This window comes from Phalangium opilio, unplaced genomic scaffold, assembly GCF_054372755.1.
Source record: "Phalangium opilio isolate 3A_F unplaced genomic scaffold, DU_Popi_V2 ptg000039l_1, whole genome shotgun sequence".
NCBI classification, from domain to species: domain Eukaryota; kingdom Metazoa; phylum Arthropoda; class Arachnida; order Opiliones; family Phalangiidae; genus Phalangium; species Phalangium opilio.
This window is the reverse complement of record NW_028324162.1, coordinates 1,799,372-1,821,795: the sequence shown is the minus strand read 5'-3', so window position 1 is coordinate 1,821,795 and position 22,424 is coordinate 1,799,372. Positions and strand designations below refer to the sequence as shown.

The 22,424-nt window shown below is 38.9% G+C and overlaps 2 protein-coding genes across 2 annotated transcripts; both read left to right on the top strand.

The window, feature by feature from the left end:
* The first annotated feature begins 4,449 nt into the window (after positions 1-4,449).
* Positions 4,450-4,980, top strand: LOC149681107 (uncharacterized). Its single transcript, XM_089834486.1, has one exon. The coding sequence runs from the start codon at positions 4,450-4,452 to the stop codon at positions 4,978-4,980; it is 531 nt and encodes a 176-aa protein (XP_089690612.1).
* A 1,299-nt stretch (positions 4,981-6,279) lies between these two features.
* LOC149681106 (uncharacterized) lies at positions 6,280-6,843 on the top strand. The gene has a single exon (XM_089834485.1). It carries the CDS (start codon positions 6,280-6,282, stop codon positions 6,841-6,843), a length of 564 nt encoding a protein of 187 aa, XP_089690611.1.
* The last annotated feature ends 15,581 nt before the right edge of the window (positions 6,844-22,424 follow it).

Sequence of the window (22,424 nt, the reverse complement as noted above, 5' to 3'; positions counted from 1 at the left end):
ATAAGATTTAATAATAATATCAAAATTTATCTTCTTCCTTACGAAGACAGAAGAAATTATTTTAGAATAAATCAAATACATTTTAAAATGAAAATTGAAAAAATATCTTTAATATTAAAACCTATATTTTTAAAGAAAATAAATAACTTTGCACTTTATATTATGGTCTTCATATATAAGCCTTCAAATTGAAAAATTATCTTTAATATTAGAACTTTTAAAGAAAATAATTTTTTACTTTATATTATGGTCTTAAGCATACACAATCAAATATAGGTGTTCCTCCAAAAAAAGAAGAGAGAAAACGCAAAAACTACTCTCCCCCGCCTTAACAGTGGCCGCCATCTTTAAAGCCCATACTGGCGTACTACTCTCTCAAAATAATTGAAAGACTTCACCCAATACTCTCTGAGTCAAGAGTAGATCCGGAAAAAGAATTTCCCAGTCTCTTCTGTGGACTTGGTAAGATCAAGAAAGAATACACCATACAGTTGAATGATAATGCTGTTCCGGTTACATATTTAAGAAAAACTGGAAATTCAAAAACACTTCAAAACTTTGACACGAAATTTGAAATTGTTAAGCCTTTGCGTGGGTAATTTAAATCTCGGGGTACAAAACAAAACCAAACCTAACCTATTCTAAGCCTATCGCACTGCGAATATTCTGTTTAAATCTCTACACTTCACCCCTAAGTTGATTATTTCGAATCTCGCGCCGAAGCGGAAATGGGATCGGAATTCCTGCTGTCTGTCCAAAGTGTTTGTTTAGGAAGCCAATTAACTAATATATTTTTGGTTTAAATAAGCCGCATATTCTAAATTAAGCATTTATTTAAGTGGGTGTTGCTTGTCTCCGAAACGAAACATATGAATAATAAGAAAACTTGGTAAGAACTGTTTGTAAATATAAGTAATAGGCTGAATATTAAGCCTCGGATCTCTGTTTACAGTATATGGTAGCCGAAATTCAGCATTTCATCTATAAAATAAATTCAACTTACTATTTAAGACGAGGTGTATCTTTAAAACCATTCCGGAGGAGAATTAAAATGGTGGTGGTTTGAAATAACTAGATACGTGAATAGACACGTTGCCGGCGATAAACAAGTACCGATAAGAAATTTGGAATCTTTTATCGATAAGATATATTTCCACGTGGTAGGAAAATTTCCAGATAGTAAACTAGAACGTAAACTAGAACCATTTATCGATAAGATATCTTTCCACGTGGCGGGGGTAAACTAGAACTGTTTATCAATATATTTCTACATGGCGGGGGTAAACCAGAACCGATAACTGATATCACTCACGCTATTTCCAATTTTATCGATGTCTTCATCGAAACTAGAAATCTTATCGGGCTTATCGATGTCTTCATTGAGACTAGAAATCTTATCGGGCTTATCAAAGGTCTCCGGTTTATCATGTATAAAAACTCGTGCACGTGGTAATAAGATCATTTTACGGCAAGCTCTCTACAGCAACTAAAGCACCACAGCAGCGGAATTCAGCAACTATGGTCCCGCAGGAAACTCTACGTTATAGTGTAAGTACACTCTCTGGAGTTTTCTCTATATCCATTATTCGGAATTAATTATATATATAGCATGATTATAGTTATTTAAATCATTTAAAGAGATGGATTTAACTTTGCAACACCGATTTACTGGGCTCGTAGCCGGGGTCACTGGTTGTGGGAAGAGTGTTTTTGTAGCTAAATTAATTAAACATCGTGAAATGTGTATTTTACCGTCACCCGAAAGGATAATTTGGTGTTACACGGAATATCAGGCGAATATTTTTAATACTATATCCTCACATTCGCCGATGGTAGAATTTCATGAGGTTTTATTAGATGTTAGCATTTTAGACGCCAGTGTGAGGAATTTTGTTATACTGGATGATATATTAAGTGAAATTGCCAATAATAAGGATGTGACGAACCTCTTTATACGAGGTTCTCATCAAAGAAATACCTCGGTTTTTATATTAATGCAGAACTTGTATTATCCCGGAAAAGAAATACGTACTTTAAACCTTAACGCCCATTACTTGGTTATATTCAAAACACCACGCGACCAGTCGGCCATTATTCATCTTGCGAAACAGATATACCAAACCAATAGCAAATACGTGGTAGACGCGTTTAAACAGGCCACCTCTGAAAGTTTCGGTTATCTTTTTTAGACCTCAAAGCTAGTACCTCGGACGATCGTAGATTACGTACTGGAATATTGCCTGGAGAACAAGCTGCAGTTTTCGTCCCAAAATGACTGCCTTCATCGAGGTTAACTTCTTTCGAGTTAAAGGTGAATGGATAATTAAGGAAATGGCCACATACTTTGAGGAGACGAAGGACTACGAGGTTTGGATCTTCAAATCCCCTTGCCCCTTTGCTGATCTATCGCGTTGCGATAAAAGGCAATGTTCTTGGCTAACTCGGAACATTTGCGACCTGCAATTTGAGGAGGGTTATCAAGATTTCGAGGAATTACCCAAAATACTTCTGGAGATCCATGAACGAGCCAGCACCTTTGTGACTAAGGGAATCGAGAAAGCGGCGGTGTTATCGCATCTCTTAAAAACTGAGGTCTTGAACGCCGAAGATCAAGGTTGCCCCCGATTGACGACTGTCGTGTGCTCTCATCCCAGAACTTTTTACCGGAACAATAATAATTGTACCCTGGTCAAGGTGTTCCGTTTGGCGGCATGGCTCCGTCACAGAGAGTGCGAAAGCATTTAGACTTTTTGAAATACCTTAATAGCTGCAATGCGTGCCAGAGGAACGCCGCCATTAAGCTTGCCAACAAGTAAGCGATAAAGGTCATAGCAAAATGTTGTATAAATGTTCTTCGGAATAACGTACCACTCTCAGTGAGTGAGAAGAAGAGCTTGAAGAAACATCGTAGATCTATACGGAGGGTTGCTGATAATATTCCACATTCGAAAAGAAAGAAGATACTGATGCAAAACGGTGGATTTCTCCCCCTACTTCTGACCCCCCTTCTATCCATCATAAGTTCTGTCGCTGGTGCTGCCATAAGCCGAGCCATAAAGTAAAAAAGGGGCGAAAAAAATGCTATTAATTTCGCAAGACGCGTACCAGAGACTAAAATTGGCTCAAAACGATTTCAAAATTGAAAGCACGCTAGAGTTGGAGAAGGACGATAAACTAAAGACCATTATCGACGATCCAAAACTAAACAATACCGTCAAGACAAATACATAAAAAATATAAGAAAAAGAGGACCAAGAAGGTTAAACCGGGTAAAACGCGAAACTGGTCCGCCGAAATTGCATCATCGGTTCCAGCCTATAAGGCGACTGGTTGTTTAAACCTGTACAAGTGGATGGAACTAGCCTCCGCTATAAAATGGACGGACGCTGGTGAATTAATTTATGAGAAACGTAAAATAATCGGTTCTAATATAGTAGACTTATTAGCGTATACGGCTGTGAAATCGAGGAAAAAGACTCCCGTCCCTGGTTCTGACCACTTTTACGAACTTTTATATAACGCGAATGTTCCCAGAACTTTAATTAAACTTAGAAAAAGTGACTTAGACCCTCCAGAAAAGCGTGAAAAGAAGGAATTTGATGAATTTAAGTTTGCTTCCGAGTCCATGAACGGTGAGGGTTTCAGAGATTAGATTTGTTTGTAGTATTTTTGTCTTACAGAATAAAATATGTTTCATTTATGATTTTTGATTCAATTGATTAAAGTATTAAGCCATGGAAGGTTTTGATAGCCAGGTGCCTGCTTTCAGCCTGTTAACTAGCTTACCCGAGTCATTTTTTAAATACCCTAAAGTCTTAAGCGTTATATTAATAATTTTTATTATAATAATTATAGAAGTTAGTGATTTTCTCTTCTGGCATTATCAAATTGCCCTGAATTGTACCTTTAATGGATAACTTGAAAGAGATTTATTCTATTGTGTCCGACCCGGGTTCCTACGGTAGCGTGCAGGGTTTATATAGAGCGGCTAAAGAGCGGGGGTTAAATGTGTCGTTGAAAGAGATTGAAAATTTCCTGAAAACTCAAGATACGTATACTCTACACAAGAGTGCTAGGAAAAATTTTCCAAGAAATAGAACACTTGTGTATGGAGTCGACGAACAGTGGCAGATTCATTTGGCGGATTTGAAAAGCGTAGCTCGTCATAATAAGGGTTTCCGGTACCTTCTCTGTTGCATAGACGTTTTCAGTAAGTACGCTTTTGTGGTAGCGACCAAGGACAAGAAAGGGCCAACCATTCTTTCTGCATTTAAGGCTGTTTTAGAGTCTGGTCGGTCACCTAAGAGGGTGCAAAGTGATCATGGAAATGAGTTTATTTGCAAGGACATACAGCGAGAACTAAAAAGATGAGGGATAGAGTTCTTCGCCCCTGATTCCGAGCAAAAAGCTACGGTAGTCGAAAGGTTCAATAGGACTCTAAAGAGTCGTATGTATCGTTTTTTTACGGAAAATAACACCTTAAAGTACATTGACGTGCTAAAAGATTTGGTGTGGGCCTACAACAACAACTATCATCGGTCCATGAAATGCAAACCGATTGAAGTCACCGCGGAAACCTCGAAACGCGTCTGGGAAAACCTCTATGGTAGAGTAAACTTTTCACCCCCTTTAAAGTATCCCTTTGATGTTGGCGATGTGGTTCGTATAAGCAAGCATAAGAATATCTTTGAGAAAGGATATTTACCCACATGGACGGAAGAACTCTTTAAAGTAGCGGAAAGATTACCTCGAAGTCCGCCGGTTTATAAGATCCATGACTTGAATTCCGACCCCATTACTGAAATTGTTTACAAGGAACAACTACAGAAAATTGGGAAAGACCTAAGTACCAGCGTGTTTAAAATAGAAAAGATCTTGCGGAAACGTCACAGACGAGACGGGACACTAGAGAGATTAGTTCGTTGGAAAGGTTATCCACCGTCCTTCGATAGTTGGGTTCAGGAAATAGATATAGCATGAGTTTTTACGTTACTCTACCTTCCGATTCGTCGATGGGATATTTCCCCGATAATACGAGAAACAAATTTAGGACTTATCTTCCCGAAGCAGTGAAATTACAAGGACCGTATGAAGTCGGCCTAGCGGAAATTTCATATCCACACACTTGGAATAACATGAACGTGCACGTCCACGCTCACCGGTATTGGGAAGGATCTGTCCTATTCTAGAATGGTGGAATTACCCGCATTGTATTATGGAAATATAGAGGATCTCCTAGAGCAACTTAATTACGACGAGGATGACGTTTCGGATATGACTATTCTTAAAAACCAGGTCGACAGTGATGACGATATCATAGAGTCCGAAACCCCTCGAATGCCAAGTGTAGTTTCAGTTACATACGACGTATACGCCGTGTGGTAATTTACGTGGCGGATAGTTATTATGCTGGGAATTTCAAAAGACCCATCGAAAACCTCAACCTTTGTTCACTCTAGAACAGCTGCGTACCCCATGGACTTGGACGCGGGTCTCCATTCTCTCTTTTTTTATTTGGACATAGTCGAAAGTAGACCGGTTGGAGATGTGCACGTACCTTTACTCAGAATCGTGAGCATACAGGGTAATGATGGTGAGACGGTAGATAAAGACTTTCCCAGACTGCACTATCTTCCCGTTGCTAGTAACACTTTCCAGTCGATTGAAGTTAACATTATGAGCGAGCTCGGTATTCCCGTATATTTCGAGCGAGGCAGACTTCACGTTACCCTACACTTTAGTCCTCGTAGAATGTGGACGCCATTATAAATAAGAAAGTGACGGTGATTCACGTATCATTTGCATTTAGAGCGTTAAAGTAAACGCGTCACGAGCAGAAAAATGTCCCAATCGGATTACGATCATCATTTTCTGAACCAGATTGGACATGGATCAAGAGTTGATTTCTATAAGCACTTTCATTCCCAGCTAGTTGGTTCTTTGGCTGTGTACAGGGGTGTTTCGTCGCAACACGTCGGTTACGGCTTAGAGAACTTTATAGCCTCTGCTTTTCGTCGAGCCATGCCACTAATTAAAAAGTGGGCTATATTCCTTGGGAGAAAGTTTTTAAATACGGGTGCAAAGGTCGCGAAAGACGTGGCTAGCGGTATTGCTATAAGATCATCCGTAAAGACCCACGGTAAAGTCGCTGCGTAAGACGTGGCCCTCAGCGCGGCGGAAGAAATTCGAAAAATGACGGGAAGTGGTAATAAAAGGAAACGTGAGAAGGAAGAGGAAAGCATCATCTTTTAAACGGCCTGATATTTTTTCTAAAATATAATGGCGCACATTCACCCCGATTCGCATGGATCCGTCAGTTCGGAAGTTGAACTTTTCAACGTACCTCTAACCAATACCAGTATTTTGAGTGGGGAATGGGTCGAATACAGCCCAATCTCTAACATTAACGAAAATTCCACCATCACGATCTCCGTGGCCGGCAGTACCGACGCTTACTTGGACATGTCTAAGACCTTAACGCATTTTCAAGTTAAGATCGTCAATCCCGCCGATGGAACTACATTACCGGCGGCAACGGAAAATGTGGGACCCGTCAATCTGTTTCACCATAGTCTATTCAGCGAAGTACACCTTTCGACGCAAGAGAGATCCGTGACACCGTCACCGCAAAACTACCCTTACAAGGCCATGTTTCAAACGGCTGTAACATTTGGAGGACCGGCCAAAACTAGTTTTCTTACCAGTTCTTTGTTTTACAAAGACACGGCCGGTAAATTTGACGTCTTTGCCGAGAACGAGGATTTTAAGGCGAGGGCGGCTTTCGCTAAAAGTGGCACGATCGATATGATCGGAACTGTACACTTGGATTTGTGTCAACAATAACGTTACATTCCAAATATGACGGGTCTTCAATTCAAAATTGTTAAAAGTCCAAACTAATTTTGCATACACGCGGAAGACGCGGTTTAATGGAATGTTGTTTACGAGTTGGCATCTCTCTATGTACGCAAAGTGAAATTACCCTCGGAAGTGCTTATAGCCCAAGCCAAATGTCTCGAAGTGGCAACTATGAAATACCCCATTATCTGTACGGTGTGTAACTCCTTTTCTATCAATAGCGGTACAAAAATATGTGTTAGAGATAATTTATTCATGGGACAACTACCTAAAAGGGTACTTTTCGCTCTGGTAGACCAGAATGCTTATTTGGGTAAATACAAAAAGCCCCCCTTTAATTTTAAACATTTTGATTTAAATCATATTGCCTTGTATCTGGACGGAGCTAGCGTCCCGCATAAACCCCTAACCCCGAACCTTCCTCGAGGTCAATATATAAGGTCTTATACGAATCTCTTTACCCAAACCTCTCAATGGTTATTGGACGAGGGTAACTATACTTCGCGGGATGAATACCCTAACGGAAATTAAGGCCGGGAAACTCGCCAGCTTGATGGCACGCTCGGGAGTGTTGACCAGAGTGAAATCAATTCTACTCCGGAGGTTCTCCATGGTTTTACCTATGGAGAAACGAAATAAAAATACATATTAAATAGTATGGTTATTATAGGATAGGTTAGGTTCGGTCCGGTTGGTACAGACTGTTAAAAAAGTCTTTGCGGGTTGCGTTTTTCGCACATATTTTACTATATTTCAAAAACTATTCAAGCTAGCGCTCTGAAGTAAAGTGCGTTATAAAGGTTTTGCATTCTTCTTTCATATTTTACCGGTTTCACAGTTATCCTTTGCATACTTATACCGGAAACCGGAAACGTCAAAATTATCAACTTTGATTCAACTTGTTGTATTCTCGAGGATATAAATAAGATTTTCAGATTCCTTGGGGTCGATTCATATTTGAAAAGTTTTCACCAAATTCAATTCGGATGAATAGGTCACGTGTAATCAAGCCTTTATTCAAAGTATGGCAACTTTGGTTAGAGTGGAGATAATTCAAAACCGAGTATCGAATCTTTGTCGTAACAATGCTTGGTAGATGTTATGGCACTTTATGCGTATATAAATGATTGGTCTTGTGGCGCAATACTTTGAAACAAATCAGACGTTCATTAAAGGGATGGTGAAGTGGAAAATAAAGTAATTTTTTATTGATTTTTCCATAAGACTGAAACATCCAGGAAATAACACCGAACGATTTTTAAATTACGATTAGTTTGAAATTTCAAGAATAATTTTAAATAAGGAACTCCGACCAATTGCGTAGCGCCCTGCCTTTTTATCAACAATTTAAACTTGGCACGCACCGTGTTGAATAAATTTATCGCGAGACTTGAAAAAATTTGCGCGATGTGACAAGTGTGGCGCGAGACATGGAGCGTGCCACGAGAATTTTGTTAACAAAAAGGCACGGTGTTACGCGTCGGAGTTCCTTTTTGGAAATCTTCTTAAAATCTAAACCTAATTTGAATATTAAAATCAATGGGAGGTATTATCTGAATTTTTCATTATGCATACTGGTCTCATGATTAGTAGAAGAATCAATAAAAAATCACTTCATTTTCCACTTCCCACTCCCTTTAAGAGAAAACTCGCGTCTTTTGAAGAGGAGAAGCGGTTTGAAAATATTGTTATTTGGGCAATGATATAATATTTATAACTCACATTAATTACGTTTGGGTCTTCAGTCCGACTCATTGCAGCCCAGTGAAAATCCTATTCATGATGGCATATGCGCTGCACGAGATCCCTTCAAATAGACAAATTCGACTATTCCATACATGAAACAACTTCAGAGGAGAGGGCTTCTATGCTAGGAACGTTCGCTACGCGATTGAGCTTCTCTGAACGGAGCCTGAGGTTGGCTATAGCCTCCCGCGTTTAGCGCAAATGTGAGGCCATTGAAAGATTTTTATTTTAGAAGCGGAAATACGGAACAGAGTAATCTGAGCGCGCGTCAAAGTCCAGGACCCCCTTCCTCGGGACGGTGGGCCATGAAAGAAGAGGCTGGTCATAGCGACAAAGGTAAAAAAGAATTACGTATTTTCTGCCGTCCCAGTCAGCAACGTCATAAAACCTAGTTTAAATGAGCCAATATGAAATTTTAAACTTTTTATTACGTGTTGGAGGGAGGGGCTCTATACTGGGCTATGAGTCGGACTGAATTAAACACTAACCGTTCTCTATTCCTACTTCTAAAATTAAATCTATCTCTGTTGAGGCTTAATATTAAAGCCGACCGCAACCAAAGCATGGATAATCGCGTATTTTACAACTGACGTTCAAAGCTACCGATGGAAAAACCTAAAAATTAAATGAAAAAAAATGAATGCCAGTAAGAATGATCACAACTGAAAATAACAGCTAACAGCTAAAACGAACCCGAACGGTAAACACTTGAAGTTTGTCTCTCTGGGCTGCTGGTCTCCTTTTGGTTATTTTCTATGGCAAAAATACTAACTTTGGAAGGTATTTGGATATAAGGCCATTTTGTGTTTTAAGACTTTTTTGTGTAGGAAAGAAAACTTCCCAGTTTAAAGAAAGTTTGGATAATTTTTAATATTTAGTTTTAAGTTGAAATTTATTTATAAAATTTGGACGAAAATTTTTAAATAACAAGACTTCCTTTGGGTTTCAAATTGAAGAATGTTCGTGTGCTTTATCGAACTATTTTTTACAAAAAAGACAGTCACTTTCAGTTTCAATTCTTGCTTGATATTTTATTGGACATCCCCTAGCCGTTAAAGGAAGGATGAAGAGGAAATTAAAGTGTTTTCTTATAGATTTTTCTTATTATAAGACCATTACATGCACAGTGAAACATCCAGGAAATACAGTCTCCAAATGATTTTAAAATTCAAATTAGGCTCAGATTTTAAAGATAATTTGAAACAAGCACCTCTGACTAATAGCTTAACGCCCTGCCTTCCTGTTAACAAAATTTCCAATGCACGCTCTATATCTCGCGCCACGATAGTCACATCGCGAGCAACTTTTATTAAATCTCGCGATAAATTTCTTTCGGCGTGGAGCGTACCACGAGAATTTTGTCATTAGAAAGGCAGGTCGTTACGAGATGGGTCGGAGGTCATTATTTCAAATTATCCTTAAAATCTGAACCTTATTGGAATTTCAAAATCATTCGGAGATATTTCCTGGATGTTACTACGCAGAATGGTCTTATAAGTAGTAGAAGAATCGATAAAAAATTGTTTGATTTTTCATTACACCCTCCCATTAAACACATTCTTAATCGTATTCTAAAAGACAGACATAAACTCTAATGAAATTTGGAGGTAAAGCATTGTAATATTAAAAATAGAGATCCGCCCTGTTCCCTTGTATTTTTTCTCCGTATGAGTAACCAGCCCACGTCGTGACCGGTATTAGTATTAATAACATGATAATTATTCTTGACTAACTTAAAACATTGTTTTAGTGTATGGTTTCAGGCTCAGCAGGACAATTGCCCAGTCCAAGTGTCCAAACTAGTTACAAGATTTCTGGAGAACGAAGGAATTGACGCTTTGGATTGGCCCGCTCTCTCGTTCGACTTGAACCCGATTTAGCGTTTATGGCTGTCATTTAATAAAAGATTAAAAATGTGTTTAAGGGCTAAGGGAGGTTTAAGCTACATTTGAAACTGAAGGTGACAGTCTTGTTTTTAATAAATAGTTCAAGAACGCAGACGGTATTTCTTGGATGATTCACTATGCAAAATGGTCTTAATTAGAAGAAGAATCGATAAAAAAAACCACTTTATTTTCATCTTCATCCTCCCTTTAAAGGCTAGGGGATGTCCAATAAAATATCAAGCAACAATTCAAGCTGAAAGTGACTGTTTTGTTTGTATAAAATAGTTCAATAAAGCACACGAGCATTCTTCAGTTTGAAACTCGAAGAAAGTCTTGTTATTTGAAAATTTTCGTCCGAATTTTACAAATATTTTTTAACTTTTAACTATTAACTAGTTATCAATATTTATATTAATAGTTGTCCAAAATTTCTTAAAAAAGGCTAGTTTTCTTTCCTTAACAATAAGTCTTAAAACACAAAATGGCCTAATATCCCAATACCTCCCAAAGTTAGTATTTTTGCCATAGAAAATAACCGAAAGGAGTAGCAGACCAGCAGCGCAGAGAGACCAACTTCAAGTGTTTACCGTTCGGGTTCGTTTTAGCTGTTAGCTGTTATTTTCAGTTGTGATCATTGTTACCGGCATTCATTTTTTTTTCATTTAATTTTTAGGCTTTTCCATCGGTAGCTTTGAACGTCAAATGTGAAATACGTCTTCGTCCATGCTTTGGTTGCGGTCGGCTTTATTATTAAGCCTCAACAGAGATAGATTAAATTTTAGAGGTAGGAATAGAGAACGGTTAGCGTTTAACTCAGTCCGACTCATAGCCCAGTATAGAGCCCCTCCCTCCAACACGTAATTAAAAGTTTAAAATTTCATATTGGCTCACTTAAACTAAGTTTTTATGACGTTGCTGACTGGGACGGCAAAAAATATGTAATTCCTTTTACCTTTGTCGCTAAGACCAGCCTCTTCTTTCATATCGAACCGTCCCGAGGAAGGGGGTCCTGGACTTTGACGCGCACCCAGATTACTCTGTTCCGTATTTCCGCTTCTAAAATAAAAATATTTCAATGGCCTCACATTTGCGCTAAACGCGGGAGGCTATGGTCAACCTCAGGCTCCGTTTAGAGTAGCTCAATCGCGTAGGGAACATTCCTAGCATAGAAGCCCTCTTCTCTGAATTTGTTTCATGCATGGAATAGTCGAATTTGTGTATTTGAAGGGATCTCGTGCAGCGCATATGCCATCATGAATGAGATTTTCAGTGGGCTGCAATGAGTCGGGCTGAAGTCCCAAACGTAATTAATGTGAGCTGTAAATATTATAATATCATGGCCCAAATAACAATATTTTTAAACCGCTTTTCCTCTTCAAAAGACGCGAGTTTTCTCTTAAAGGGAGTGGGAAGTGGAAAATAAAGTGACTTTTTATTGATTCTTCTACTAATCATGAGACCAGTATGCATAATGAAAATTCAGGAAATACCTCCCATTGATTTTAATATTCAAATTAGGTTTAGATTTTAAGAATAATTTCCAAAAAGGAACTCCGACTAATCGCGTAACGCCGTGCCTTTTTGTTAACAAAATTCTCGTGGCACGCTCCATGTCTCGCGCCACAATTGTCACATCGCGCAAATTTTTTCAAGTCTCGCGATAAATTTATTCAACACGGAGCGTGCCAAGTTTAAATTGTTGATAAAAAGGCAGGGCACTACGCAATTGGTCGGAGTTCCTTATTTAAAATTATTCGTGAAATTTCAAACTAATCGTAGTTTAAAAGTCGTTCGGTGTTATTTCCTGGATGTCTTATGGAAAAATCAATAAAAAAATATTTTATTTTCCACTTCACCATCACTTTAATGACCGTCTGATTTATTTCAAAGTATTGCGCCACAAGACCAATCATATATATACGCAAAAAGTGCCATAACATCTAACAAGCATTGTTACGAGCGCTAGCTTGAATAGTTTTTGAAATATAATATGTGCGAAAAACGCAACGCGCAAAGACTTTTTTAACAGTCTGTACATACCGTAGACGACCCAAGGGCTCGTAATAGTAGCCACATCGTAGGAGCGAATAGCCCCTCTATACCCTACCCTAATGAGTGGATAACCCCTTTATACCTTACCCTAATTATTGAATAGCGCTATCTTTTACAATGCTTAAAAGATTTACCGTGCATAAAATCAGAGTGAATAGCCCCTCGATGCCCTACCTTAAACAGTGATAAAATTATTACCCTTATAAATTACTTTGCTGTAATTGTAATATTCCGGCGAATTGAAAAACAGATAGTTTTAGTGATTATCCCCTCGATGAGTTTACAACATAGACTTATGCCGATGCACACTTATCGCATCATATAAATTTCTAACATGCCCAGACCTTTTGAAAGTGAAAGTATAGTTATAGTGATTATCCACTCGATGAGTTACCTTTAACATTGCTAAAATTATCAAACGCATAACGCTCATATAACTTTACAACATAAACTTATGCCAACGCATACTTATCGCATCTTATAAATTTGATAGTTTTAGCGATTACCCCCTCGATGAGTTTACAACATAGACTTATGCCGACGCATATATATCGCATTTTATAAATTTATAACATGAACTTATGCCCAGAAGCGTTTGAAAGAGAAAGAATTCGATAAAACACCCAACTTGAGTTATTTCTTTTTGTAAACCCCGAACTTTTTATTGTACAGAAAGTTCGCATTCCTAGAAAAGTCATGGCTTAAAGTATAAGAAATTTTAAGGAAAGAATGATATTTCTCGTTTTAGCGATTAATGCAATATGACAAAATTGTGTGTTCATAAAAGACTACAGATATTACTGTTCGTTTATTAATATTTTCACAGTACATCCGCATAGAGATAGATCATAAGCCTTTCCCCTTTAAAATCACCAATTAATGAAAAATACCACATTAACACAATTTATCCCTTTTCACTCTAAGTGCGTTCACTTACATGTGCGTTGTACATTCCCAATGCACTGTTATAGAAAAAAAATAATCCCAACCCTTTGAAAATCAAAAATTCCTCTTTTAACTCTCCCTTTAAAAAGACCAACGATACTTCTTCTTTTTCTCCCCCTTCTACATCTACATCTTCTTCAGACCAAATCAAACAAATAGCCCCATCGTTAGATGTACATCGAACGATGTGGCTAAAAATAATTTTTCAAACTCGTTGCTTGTCCGTGTTAAAATCAATGAATGAATTGAGCCACGATCCTTGTCTGAATGTCATAATCTTGTGAATTTTTCTGATGAGGAGCCCTTTCGCCAGGTAGTTCTTCAAGTTTCGGTAGTGCAGAAGGTATTTGTCCTTCCCATAAAGTGACGGCACCTGTTTTGGGCAGATGTCCTTTTCTTTAAGTTGGTCCTTGGAGAACGGGGAGAGCTCAGCTGTGGTAATTTCCCTTTTTTCGGGTGCGAGAGGGTAGCAATTATGGGTGTCGTGGAGATGTTGCGGATAATCAGGATGTATCCGAATTCGTCGTCATTGGAATGGTTGATAATAACCTCCTGCTTGAAGTCGCGGCATGGCTGAATCCATTTGAATTCACCCATCTGGTGGTAATCGCACATTACCGTACCATAAAGACTATTCCAATCTGGTGATAGAAAGAGGGGATATGTTAGCTTATGACCAAAGCAATACAAAAACCAAACAAAAATAAATATATATTAATATATTCTTACCTAGGTACGTAATGTAGATGCTTGGTTTTTGGTCATCGTAAGATTACGGGAGGTCCTTGTTATTAGCATGTGCTAATCGGTGACTTATCATGGAAACGCCGCCTCTTATACCCTTCTCTATAAAGAAATGCTGATTCGGATCGACTAAAAGGTCTAATTTGACCTTCGTCATTGCCAGAGCGCTCTCCCACGCGAACCCGGGACCCGTAAAAACATGAGCGCAGTCTAATTTGTAGTACTCCAGGCACATTGTTCTGACGTTTTCCAAAATGTCCGCAAGCAGCAGAATGTCCGATTGGACATACAAATTGTGATAGCCCACTTATAGAAGAAATGAAATGTTAAAACCTAACCTTACCTAACAAAGATGAGAAAATGAAACTTACCAAGATTCTCGATTTTAAATTTAGCCCATACATTTTGGGCGTGTTCGAAGAACTGGGTGGTGATGTGTTCGTCCGTCAGACTGTTATAAAATTCGTCTTGAGCGGGGAGGTGCTTCTCGTCGAATTTTTGGACGTTGTTCAAATAATTGTATGGATAGACCTGCTTCTGTAGCAAAAGCTGGACTTCCTCGGGTGTGTAAAGCTCCTTCATGCAAGCGAATTTATCCATTCCACCGTTGGCCAAGTTTTTAGCGAGTTCTTCAAGAGATGCGATAATAAACCGTACAGTGTCCAGAAACCTGAGGTTTCCTTAACTGAACGAAATGTAGGTTTCCGAGTTTTTTGGGGATGCCTTTGATATTCTGGTCCTTGACGAGTCCTATTTTCTCCATTATCAAATGGGCGTCATAACGCGGTAAGTTGTGTAGAAACACGGGGATGAATCTAGGGGTTTTCAGTTTTAAGTTGCAGGGGTTATGGGCTGCTCCTCGATACGACCCACGTGAGTGGTCATGGTCGCGAACTTTACCGTCGTTTACCGTGAAACCACCACCGCAAATGTAGCACGATCCAGCTGGAGTGAGATCGGCTACATCCGTTGGGGATAAGTCCATCGGTATATTCTCCTTTAGTTTTTCGGAGAGAACTTCCTGTTCGACTAGAAGATTTTCCAGGAATTTATTGGCGGCATCTTCCCCGCGGTATGTGACGTAACTAAACCCGCAGGCGATGTGGCTGGTTAGGCGAGTTGTTGAAGAGAGGGTGGAATCGGGCATGCTGGTGGCTATTTTCGGCAGAATAGCCTCAATGTCCGCAAAGATTACGTACTTCAATTAAAAGATTTTATTAACTTAATTATCTCGATTGACAAAATCTATAAACCAACCAATTAAAAATAATCAAACTAATATCTCACCTTTTCACGCCATCCGTATTTCTTGAACTCCAAAACTGGATCCTTCGTCGGCATAAGGATTTTCTGCGGACCGTGAATGCTGCAGTCGATGACCTGTTCATCCCTACGTTTTTCGGAATCGGGACCGGAAAAACGGTCCAGGCAATACCGTCAACAGTGCGACGCGTGTTCGAATCCCGCTTAGTCGCTTAAAAGCCTACTCAAGCTCCGAATAAGGCAAGAATGCTTCGTTTCACCCTTCGTTATGAGGAGGTCTATTTGGCGATGTTTTTTACCCGATTTGTACTAATTTTTCTTGGGAAAATCTCGTTTTGGTAGCAAAACATGTTAATAGATAAGTTATTTTGGCGCTCGAACTTTTCCAGTTTATCGACACTAAATTCAAAGGGAAACGTTACTCCTGTTAAATCTAGTTCGTCTTGTAACTCGACGTATTTTTGTACTCGGGAAGGGTTTTCGTTAGACGTCACCGGGTGTAAATGGGCCTGGATTGACCACAAAAAGCAGCGGTGGTCGTCGGTTCTAGCACTTACCAATGTCCCTTTTAACTACGAGTTTCTGGGGTAGTTAAATAATTGTTCCTCCAACAGCGGTAAATAGGAAATGATGTTCACTTGAAGGAACAAAATCTTACCCAACCACTGCCAGTCTTTTGAAATTCCTCGATTTGACTCTTTATAAATACGAATTTGACCCGACCCGACCCGAACCGAAACGGGTTCGGGTCGGGTCGGGTCGAAAAAGCCCGATTAAATCGGAAGCCCGACTCGTCTCTAAATTTCACCCTAAAATACTATTTATTAAAAAACGGTTTTTTATTGATCATCATATCTGCAGTTTTAAATGAAGATTCCCGATATGTATATTTCCAATTGTACATTTTAAGATGCCACGAAGCAGTATATAAATTGCAAAATATTTGATATAACTTTCATTTTGCATGTTTTATTCTAAAAAAGTGTTTCAATTTAAACGTTAATGATCCATTTATTGGCAACTAACCCTTTAACAGTATTTCTTCTGACCTTTAACGTTAAATCACAAAATGTATTACGTCCTTCGCATAATTTAACGAAGATTCGATTAGAAAATGTGCCCGCTCTAGAGACAAGTAAGCCTATTGATGATTCAATGGTGATATTTACGTCTTACAATAGCTATTTTTTGATCAAAGGAATCCGTCATTAATGTTCCGTGCAACCCAATGTATTTAAGGGAAGATGCCACACACAAATGAATTGAGACAATAAAAACAACTGCAACATTTGAATGGACTGTGTTTTATTATTATTTCTATAAGCTATAAAAATTCTTCCTCTGCTAGGTGGTGTTTGACAATCAATGAAGTTTTTGAAACTACGTTTTCCATGTATTGGTGGCTTCAATGTATTAAAATAAACATGTTAGTGACATAAGAGAATATTAATATCCATGTAATTCCTACTGTAGAGGTCAAAAATACGTTACTAGTCCTTTAAAGCAATTGAGTATGTTGGCAGTGGACCCAACTAATTATCAATGGGAAGACAGTATATGTTTCATTTTGTTCATGTCTAACACATTTGCCAGACCCAATTACGAAGCTCTGACCAATAACATTAAAGAAGGCTGATACATCATAGTATAGAATTTAATAATTTATAATAAAATATAATTACATTTTACCAGCCAAAAACCACCACAGAAATTTTCATTTCAATACCGTAATAAATAGCTTTTCCAGTGTTATGACAATGTGATAAAACACACTGCACAAGGTCACCAAACCCGTGGAAAACATATATGGTTAAATTAAGGTTCAGAAACTAGATGACGTAGAGCACTTAAACATTTAATGTAAAGGTTATTGCACTTACCTTGCAACCACGGTTCATTGTTCACGAAAAAAAAACTGAACTGAACCGGATTATATTTTTTTCCTCTTATCAACGTCCAATCAAAACTCTTAAGTTTAATATGCTCATAACCACCATCGCCAATGAAAGCCTTAAGTTTTATTTGGATGGACCAATGAGCGAGCTTAGGAGAGGTAGGAGGAGATTTCTTTGGCAGCTGAATTCGGCCACTGATCTCTATTGACTTTTTCCAACCTTGCCCACTCATCAAAGATCGTCGATTACTATTTATCTAGTATATCTTCATTTACTGTTTAAATAAAACTATACCCTCCCAGTACTAATCACTTTAAATGTTTAATATCTTATCAATACTTTGGAAGTGGATTTTAATCAAATTTCCCCAATTTGTTTTTTTTCCATATGTTTGTGTTTTACCAAAGTGTTGATGACCTTTATAGTATCATCTTTTCTACCTATCTATGTGTATTTAGAAGTTGAATTTGCATAACTACAAAGTTCAAGGTTTTAAAGATTGGAAATGACCTTTATTTAGTCAACTTTTATCTGCATTAACTTAGGAATAGAATTTGTGATGTTGCAAAGTTCGAGGTTTTTTTTAGGATTGGTAAATGACTTTTATGGAATCTATATTTGCTTTTGAAGAGAATTTGGAATATTGCAAAGTTCAGGGTTTTTCAAGACTGGTAAATTTCACTATAAACCCTAATGGCGGAGGATTAACGGATAGTTAATTAGGTCTAATTTGAACTATCCTATTTATTCATTATAAATGATAAGACTTAAATATTTTTCCAGTTTTATTCACAAACCAAGTTTTGAATTACATACTACTATTGTAGCTATTCTTTTACAAAAATCCAAACTTAAAAATGTTGAATTATTAAACAACTGGGTAATTAAATTAATATTCAAATTATTAACAGCATATTCGTAGTATAATCACACGTTCAGCCCAGTCCATAGTCACAAACTCGTGTTGTAGCTGGGATCCGTTAGAAATAATACAACCGTTGCAGGCCTCTTTAAAATATTTTGTCAGTTGCTGATGAACAATTTCGTTCACCTCCGAGGACACTCGCTTGGCCGCGTTTAGAAAGGTTACCACTTGATCATGTTTCTCCAGAAAATTACCCCAAAGAGCGGCTCCAATGACGAACCCGTTCTTGGTCGGGTAGAGATTTCCATAGTTTCCCCCACTTCCAGCCTTCATTTCACGAATGTTGAGTACTTTCCAATACTGATACATCTTCAGGTCGATACCTTTCAGGTTCGACCAATCAAAGGACAGAGATAATGGCGTAGCATCATCATTCTGGAAATAGTGGGTTACTTGCTCTCGCATTCTCTACGCAGGGAAGGATTTGATTGAATATCCGCCACCGTCAGCGAGAGCTTTTCATTCTTGTTTATATCGGCGATATACGCCTCTTTTTGCAGAGGCGTTTGCGCGTGAGCGGGAAATCCGGAATTCTTCACCTTCAAGGCGATAAAATCAGTCATGTACTGGGCGAAGAAATATTCCGTTTTTGGATAATGGTACACCTCGAATATATCGAGGAGTTTATAACCATGCTCCAAAGCGGCATAGACTTCTACCGTTGGCCAGACTGATTCGAAAGCCCGTTCATTAACAGTGTGATCGCAGATTTCCGCTCGCAATTCTAAACACGTGCGACAGAGGGCGTAGGCTAATTTACCACCGCTGCGAAAAGGAATTAATGGGATGTGGAGATCTTGAGGGGCCAGCAGACGACAACTCATAACGCCAAAATACCACCCCGGCGATTTGTCAAAATCTCTGTTATAGATAATGGGATGGCCGCTAGGGTAGGGAAAATCACGACAGACTTTCGGGTACAAAGAAATAATATCCTTGTAGAAAATTTTCTCCTCGCCTTGCACATGGCAGTTGAGAACAAAATTTTCCGTTCGTCCCCCATAGAGAGCGCTACGAGCTGATATTTGAGGCCGAAAAGTTAAACTTTTGCAGAAAGCCTTTGCTTCGGCGTTTTCTTTTAAAAGCTTAGCAAATTGACACTCAAATATGGAGGTATACTCATAGCCGGGCATATTCTCTTTAATAAAGAGCTCTCTATCTAGCATCCGCTCGTACAGAAATCTGTTGCTGGCTTTAAGTTGGGTATTGTAGGCATTAAGTTTTTGGCATGGACAACCGTGAAAGTAGCAACCGTGGAAATCAAAAATTTTGGGCGGAGTTTCGCTATAGCCATCGACTAAATAGCGACCCACGCGATACTCGCCCCCGTAGCTTAAAGCAGTGCGCAATTTTATATTTTCAGTTTTCTCCACCCAAGCGAGATATTTTAAGCTAATTTGACTGTGATTAAATTTTGCGTTATACCCGTTAGAAGGAACAATACCCATGCTGTAAGGTTTATAGTAATTGTTAAGATAAATAGTGGTTAGAGCACCCGCCAAAGTGATATTTTTTAAGCAGAAAGGGTCTAATTTGGTTAGGTCGACGTAAATTTTTCTAAAAGCTTCGACGCCTTGTCTCAGGACTCGGACATCTTGAATGCAATATTTAATAAGCTCCTCTTTGATGTTGTAAATAGATCCTTCCATTGACGCGTACCAAGTTTGAAAATCTCGATAATCATTGGCCTTCATTTGAGCTACGTTAAAGTACGAAGCTTCAGGGATGACGCCAATGTAATTTAGATTTTCTTCGGTATGAAAATCAAACGGGAAGAATCCTTTTGCCACATCGCCGAGGCTAAACATGCTGGTGAAATTACGCAGAGGCTGACTAATATAGTTATAGCTATCGAGGAATCTAATTTGCGGTCCCTCGAGATGAATCATGAGAATTTTACTGCCGTCAAAAATAACGGCAGGGGTGACGTGTCTATGGACTAAAGCATTAAGAATTAAGAAGTTATCAAAAGCTTTCGCGTAATGAGCTACGACTTGAGTCTTAGTAAAGCGTGGTCGGTAAGTTTTACGTTTTTGTCCAGTCAAAACTACCTGCTCTACGCTAAATAAATAATTTAAAAATTGCTCGACGCAATTAGCGCCGTAAAAAATTTTGGTTTCAAAGCCAGCTTCAGTTTCTACGTCGCAAACTAGTAAAATGGGGACGTGGATATTATTTCTAAGAATAGTCTCAATGTCGTAATAAATAAACCGCGAGGCTTTTATTTTGGTTTCCAAAGGCATAACAAAATGCTCGCCTGGCGGATGGAATATTTTACATTGAGAGCATTCGGGATTGCAGTCGTGATCCTCGCCCATCACCCGCCCGCATTCTAAACATCGTTTCTGACTATCGCAGGTGCCATTAAGTAAATGTGTTTCGTAGCAAGGGCCCGGGAAAAAGTAGCGGTGGCATTCGTCGCAACGTTTTAAAACGTCCTCCTTGGTTAAATGAAAAGCTTCTCCTTGGCATCGAAAACATGTATAGGGTTTTGTACCCTCGGGACATTTATGCTCTTTTAACAATTCACGTTTGTAAAAAGATTTTAAGCATAAATCGCAAGAGGTACAACCGCCCATCATGCCGTGCCAAGTTTTAGCGGGGTGGATATGATCGCCAATTTTTAAGAGATAAATAAATTTAGGAGCTTGGGGTCCTTTGAAAAATACGGTAAAATTATTCGCAGCATCAACGATTACGATCCGATAATGGGGAACTAAATAATTTTGAAATTTTTGAATACCTTCTAAAGTAACGAAACCCTCGGGGACGCCGGCTTTTCGGTGCAAGATTTTTGCAATATGACCTTGAAGGTCGCTATTACGTTTCAGTTTGTTAAAATTGTCCTGGTTAAAGGGAGGACCTTGCTTAGTTTGTTGATAAAAATTGCGATCGGCCATCTCTTTACCCAGAACTAAACTCCGCGCAAAACAGAGATTATCATTGTTCTCCATAAAAATAAATTGGTTATTTTGTTTAACGAAATAATCCAAATTAACCAAAGTTCTATTTTTAATGGATTTGTACAATGTACCTATATTCGCTTCGAGGTTTAGAAAAATTATATCAAACTGAAAATCTTCACCATTAAAGACAAAGTCCCGACTAGATTGCGTCACTCTATAGATGGTCCGCATAATTCGTTTGCTGGTGAATTTGTCAATTTTTATAAATTTAATATTAACGGGGGTCGTCAATCCGGGGGAGCTTAAAACAACTCGAACCCGATTATACCCGGGATTCTCGGTTACTAATTTACGTATAACGTCGTCGAGAATTTTTCGAAAAATTCGAAAAAAATCTCGCGTTGGAATGTCATCCAAATTTTTAAAAGCTATACGCAAATCGATTTGTTTACAATGCCATTTGCGACTCGTTTTGTCAATCTGCCGCTCAATTGTGTAGTACCGGTCTACCTGCGCGTGTTCCTCCCTCTCACTACCCTCCGAGTCGCTGCCGCTGCTACTGCTGTCGCTCATTTTCTAAATTTCTATCAGAAATAAAACAATTAGAAAAAGCGCCTCGTTTGCAGATTTATTGTTAAATAGATACGTACTTTACTGGGGGGCTGCTGTTTGGCCTCTTCGTCCTGTTTGACGGCCTCCACCAGCTTGTGGAAGGCGTTAATCAATTTAACGCCTTCACTATTGTTTTTTTTGAGGACTGTCTTTAGCCTCTTGTGGTCACACTCCCAGACCTTATCGGGCTGGGAGTTTTTGATGTCCGAGAATTTGTAGATTGCAAGATCCACGTAGAAATCCCCCTGGCGTGGGGGGACTTTGGTCTCGTAGTATTGACCGTCTTTTCGAAGGCGAAAAGAGCCTTCGATCCCGCTGGATCCGACAATATTTTTTTGGAGTACCTCCTGTACAAAGCTATCGTCGTCGGAGTCGATAAGAACTTCCGGCGGCGATGGTCTTACAAATTGGGTTAATGCGCGGCGACCGCGACTAGGGCCTGGTCGATCCCCGGGAGAAGACGGCGGAGACTCAAGAAGTGATTGAGAGAGCGATTGCGATTCTTGATAGTGACTCATTGCTGGTAGTTCGATTGTGAAAATCTACTGCCGATGCTCCAGCTTTTATACCAAAATCTCAGGGCCATTTTTTT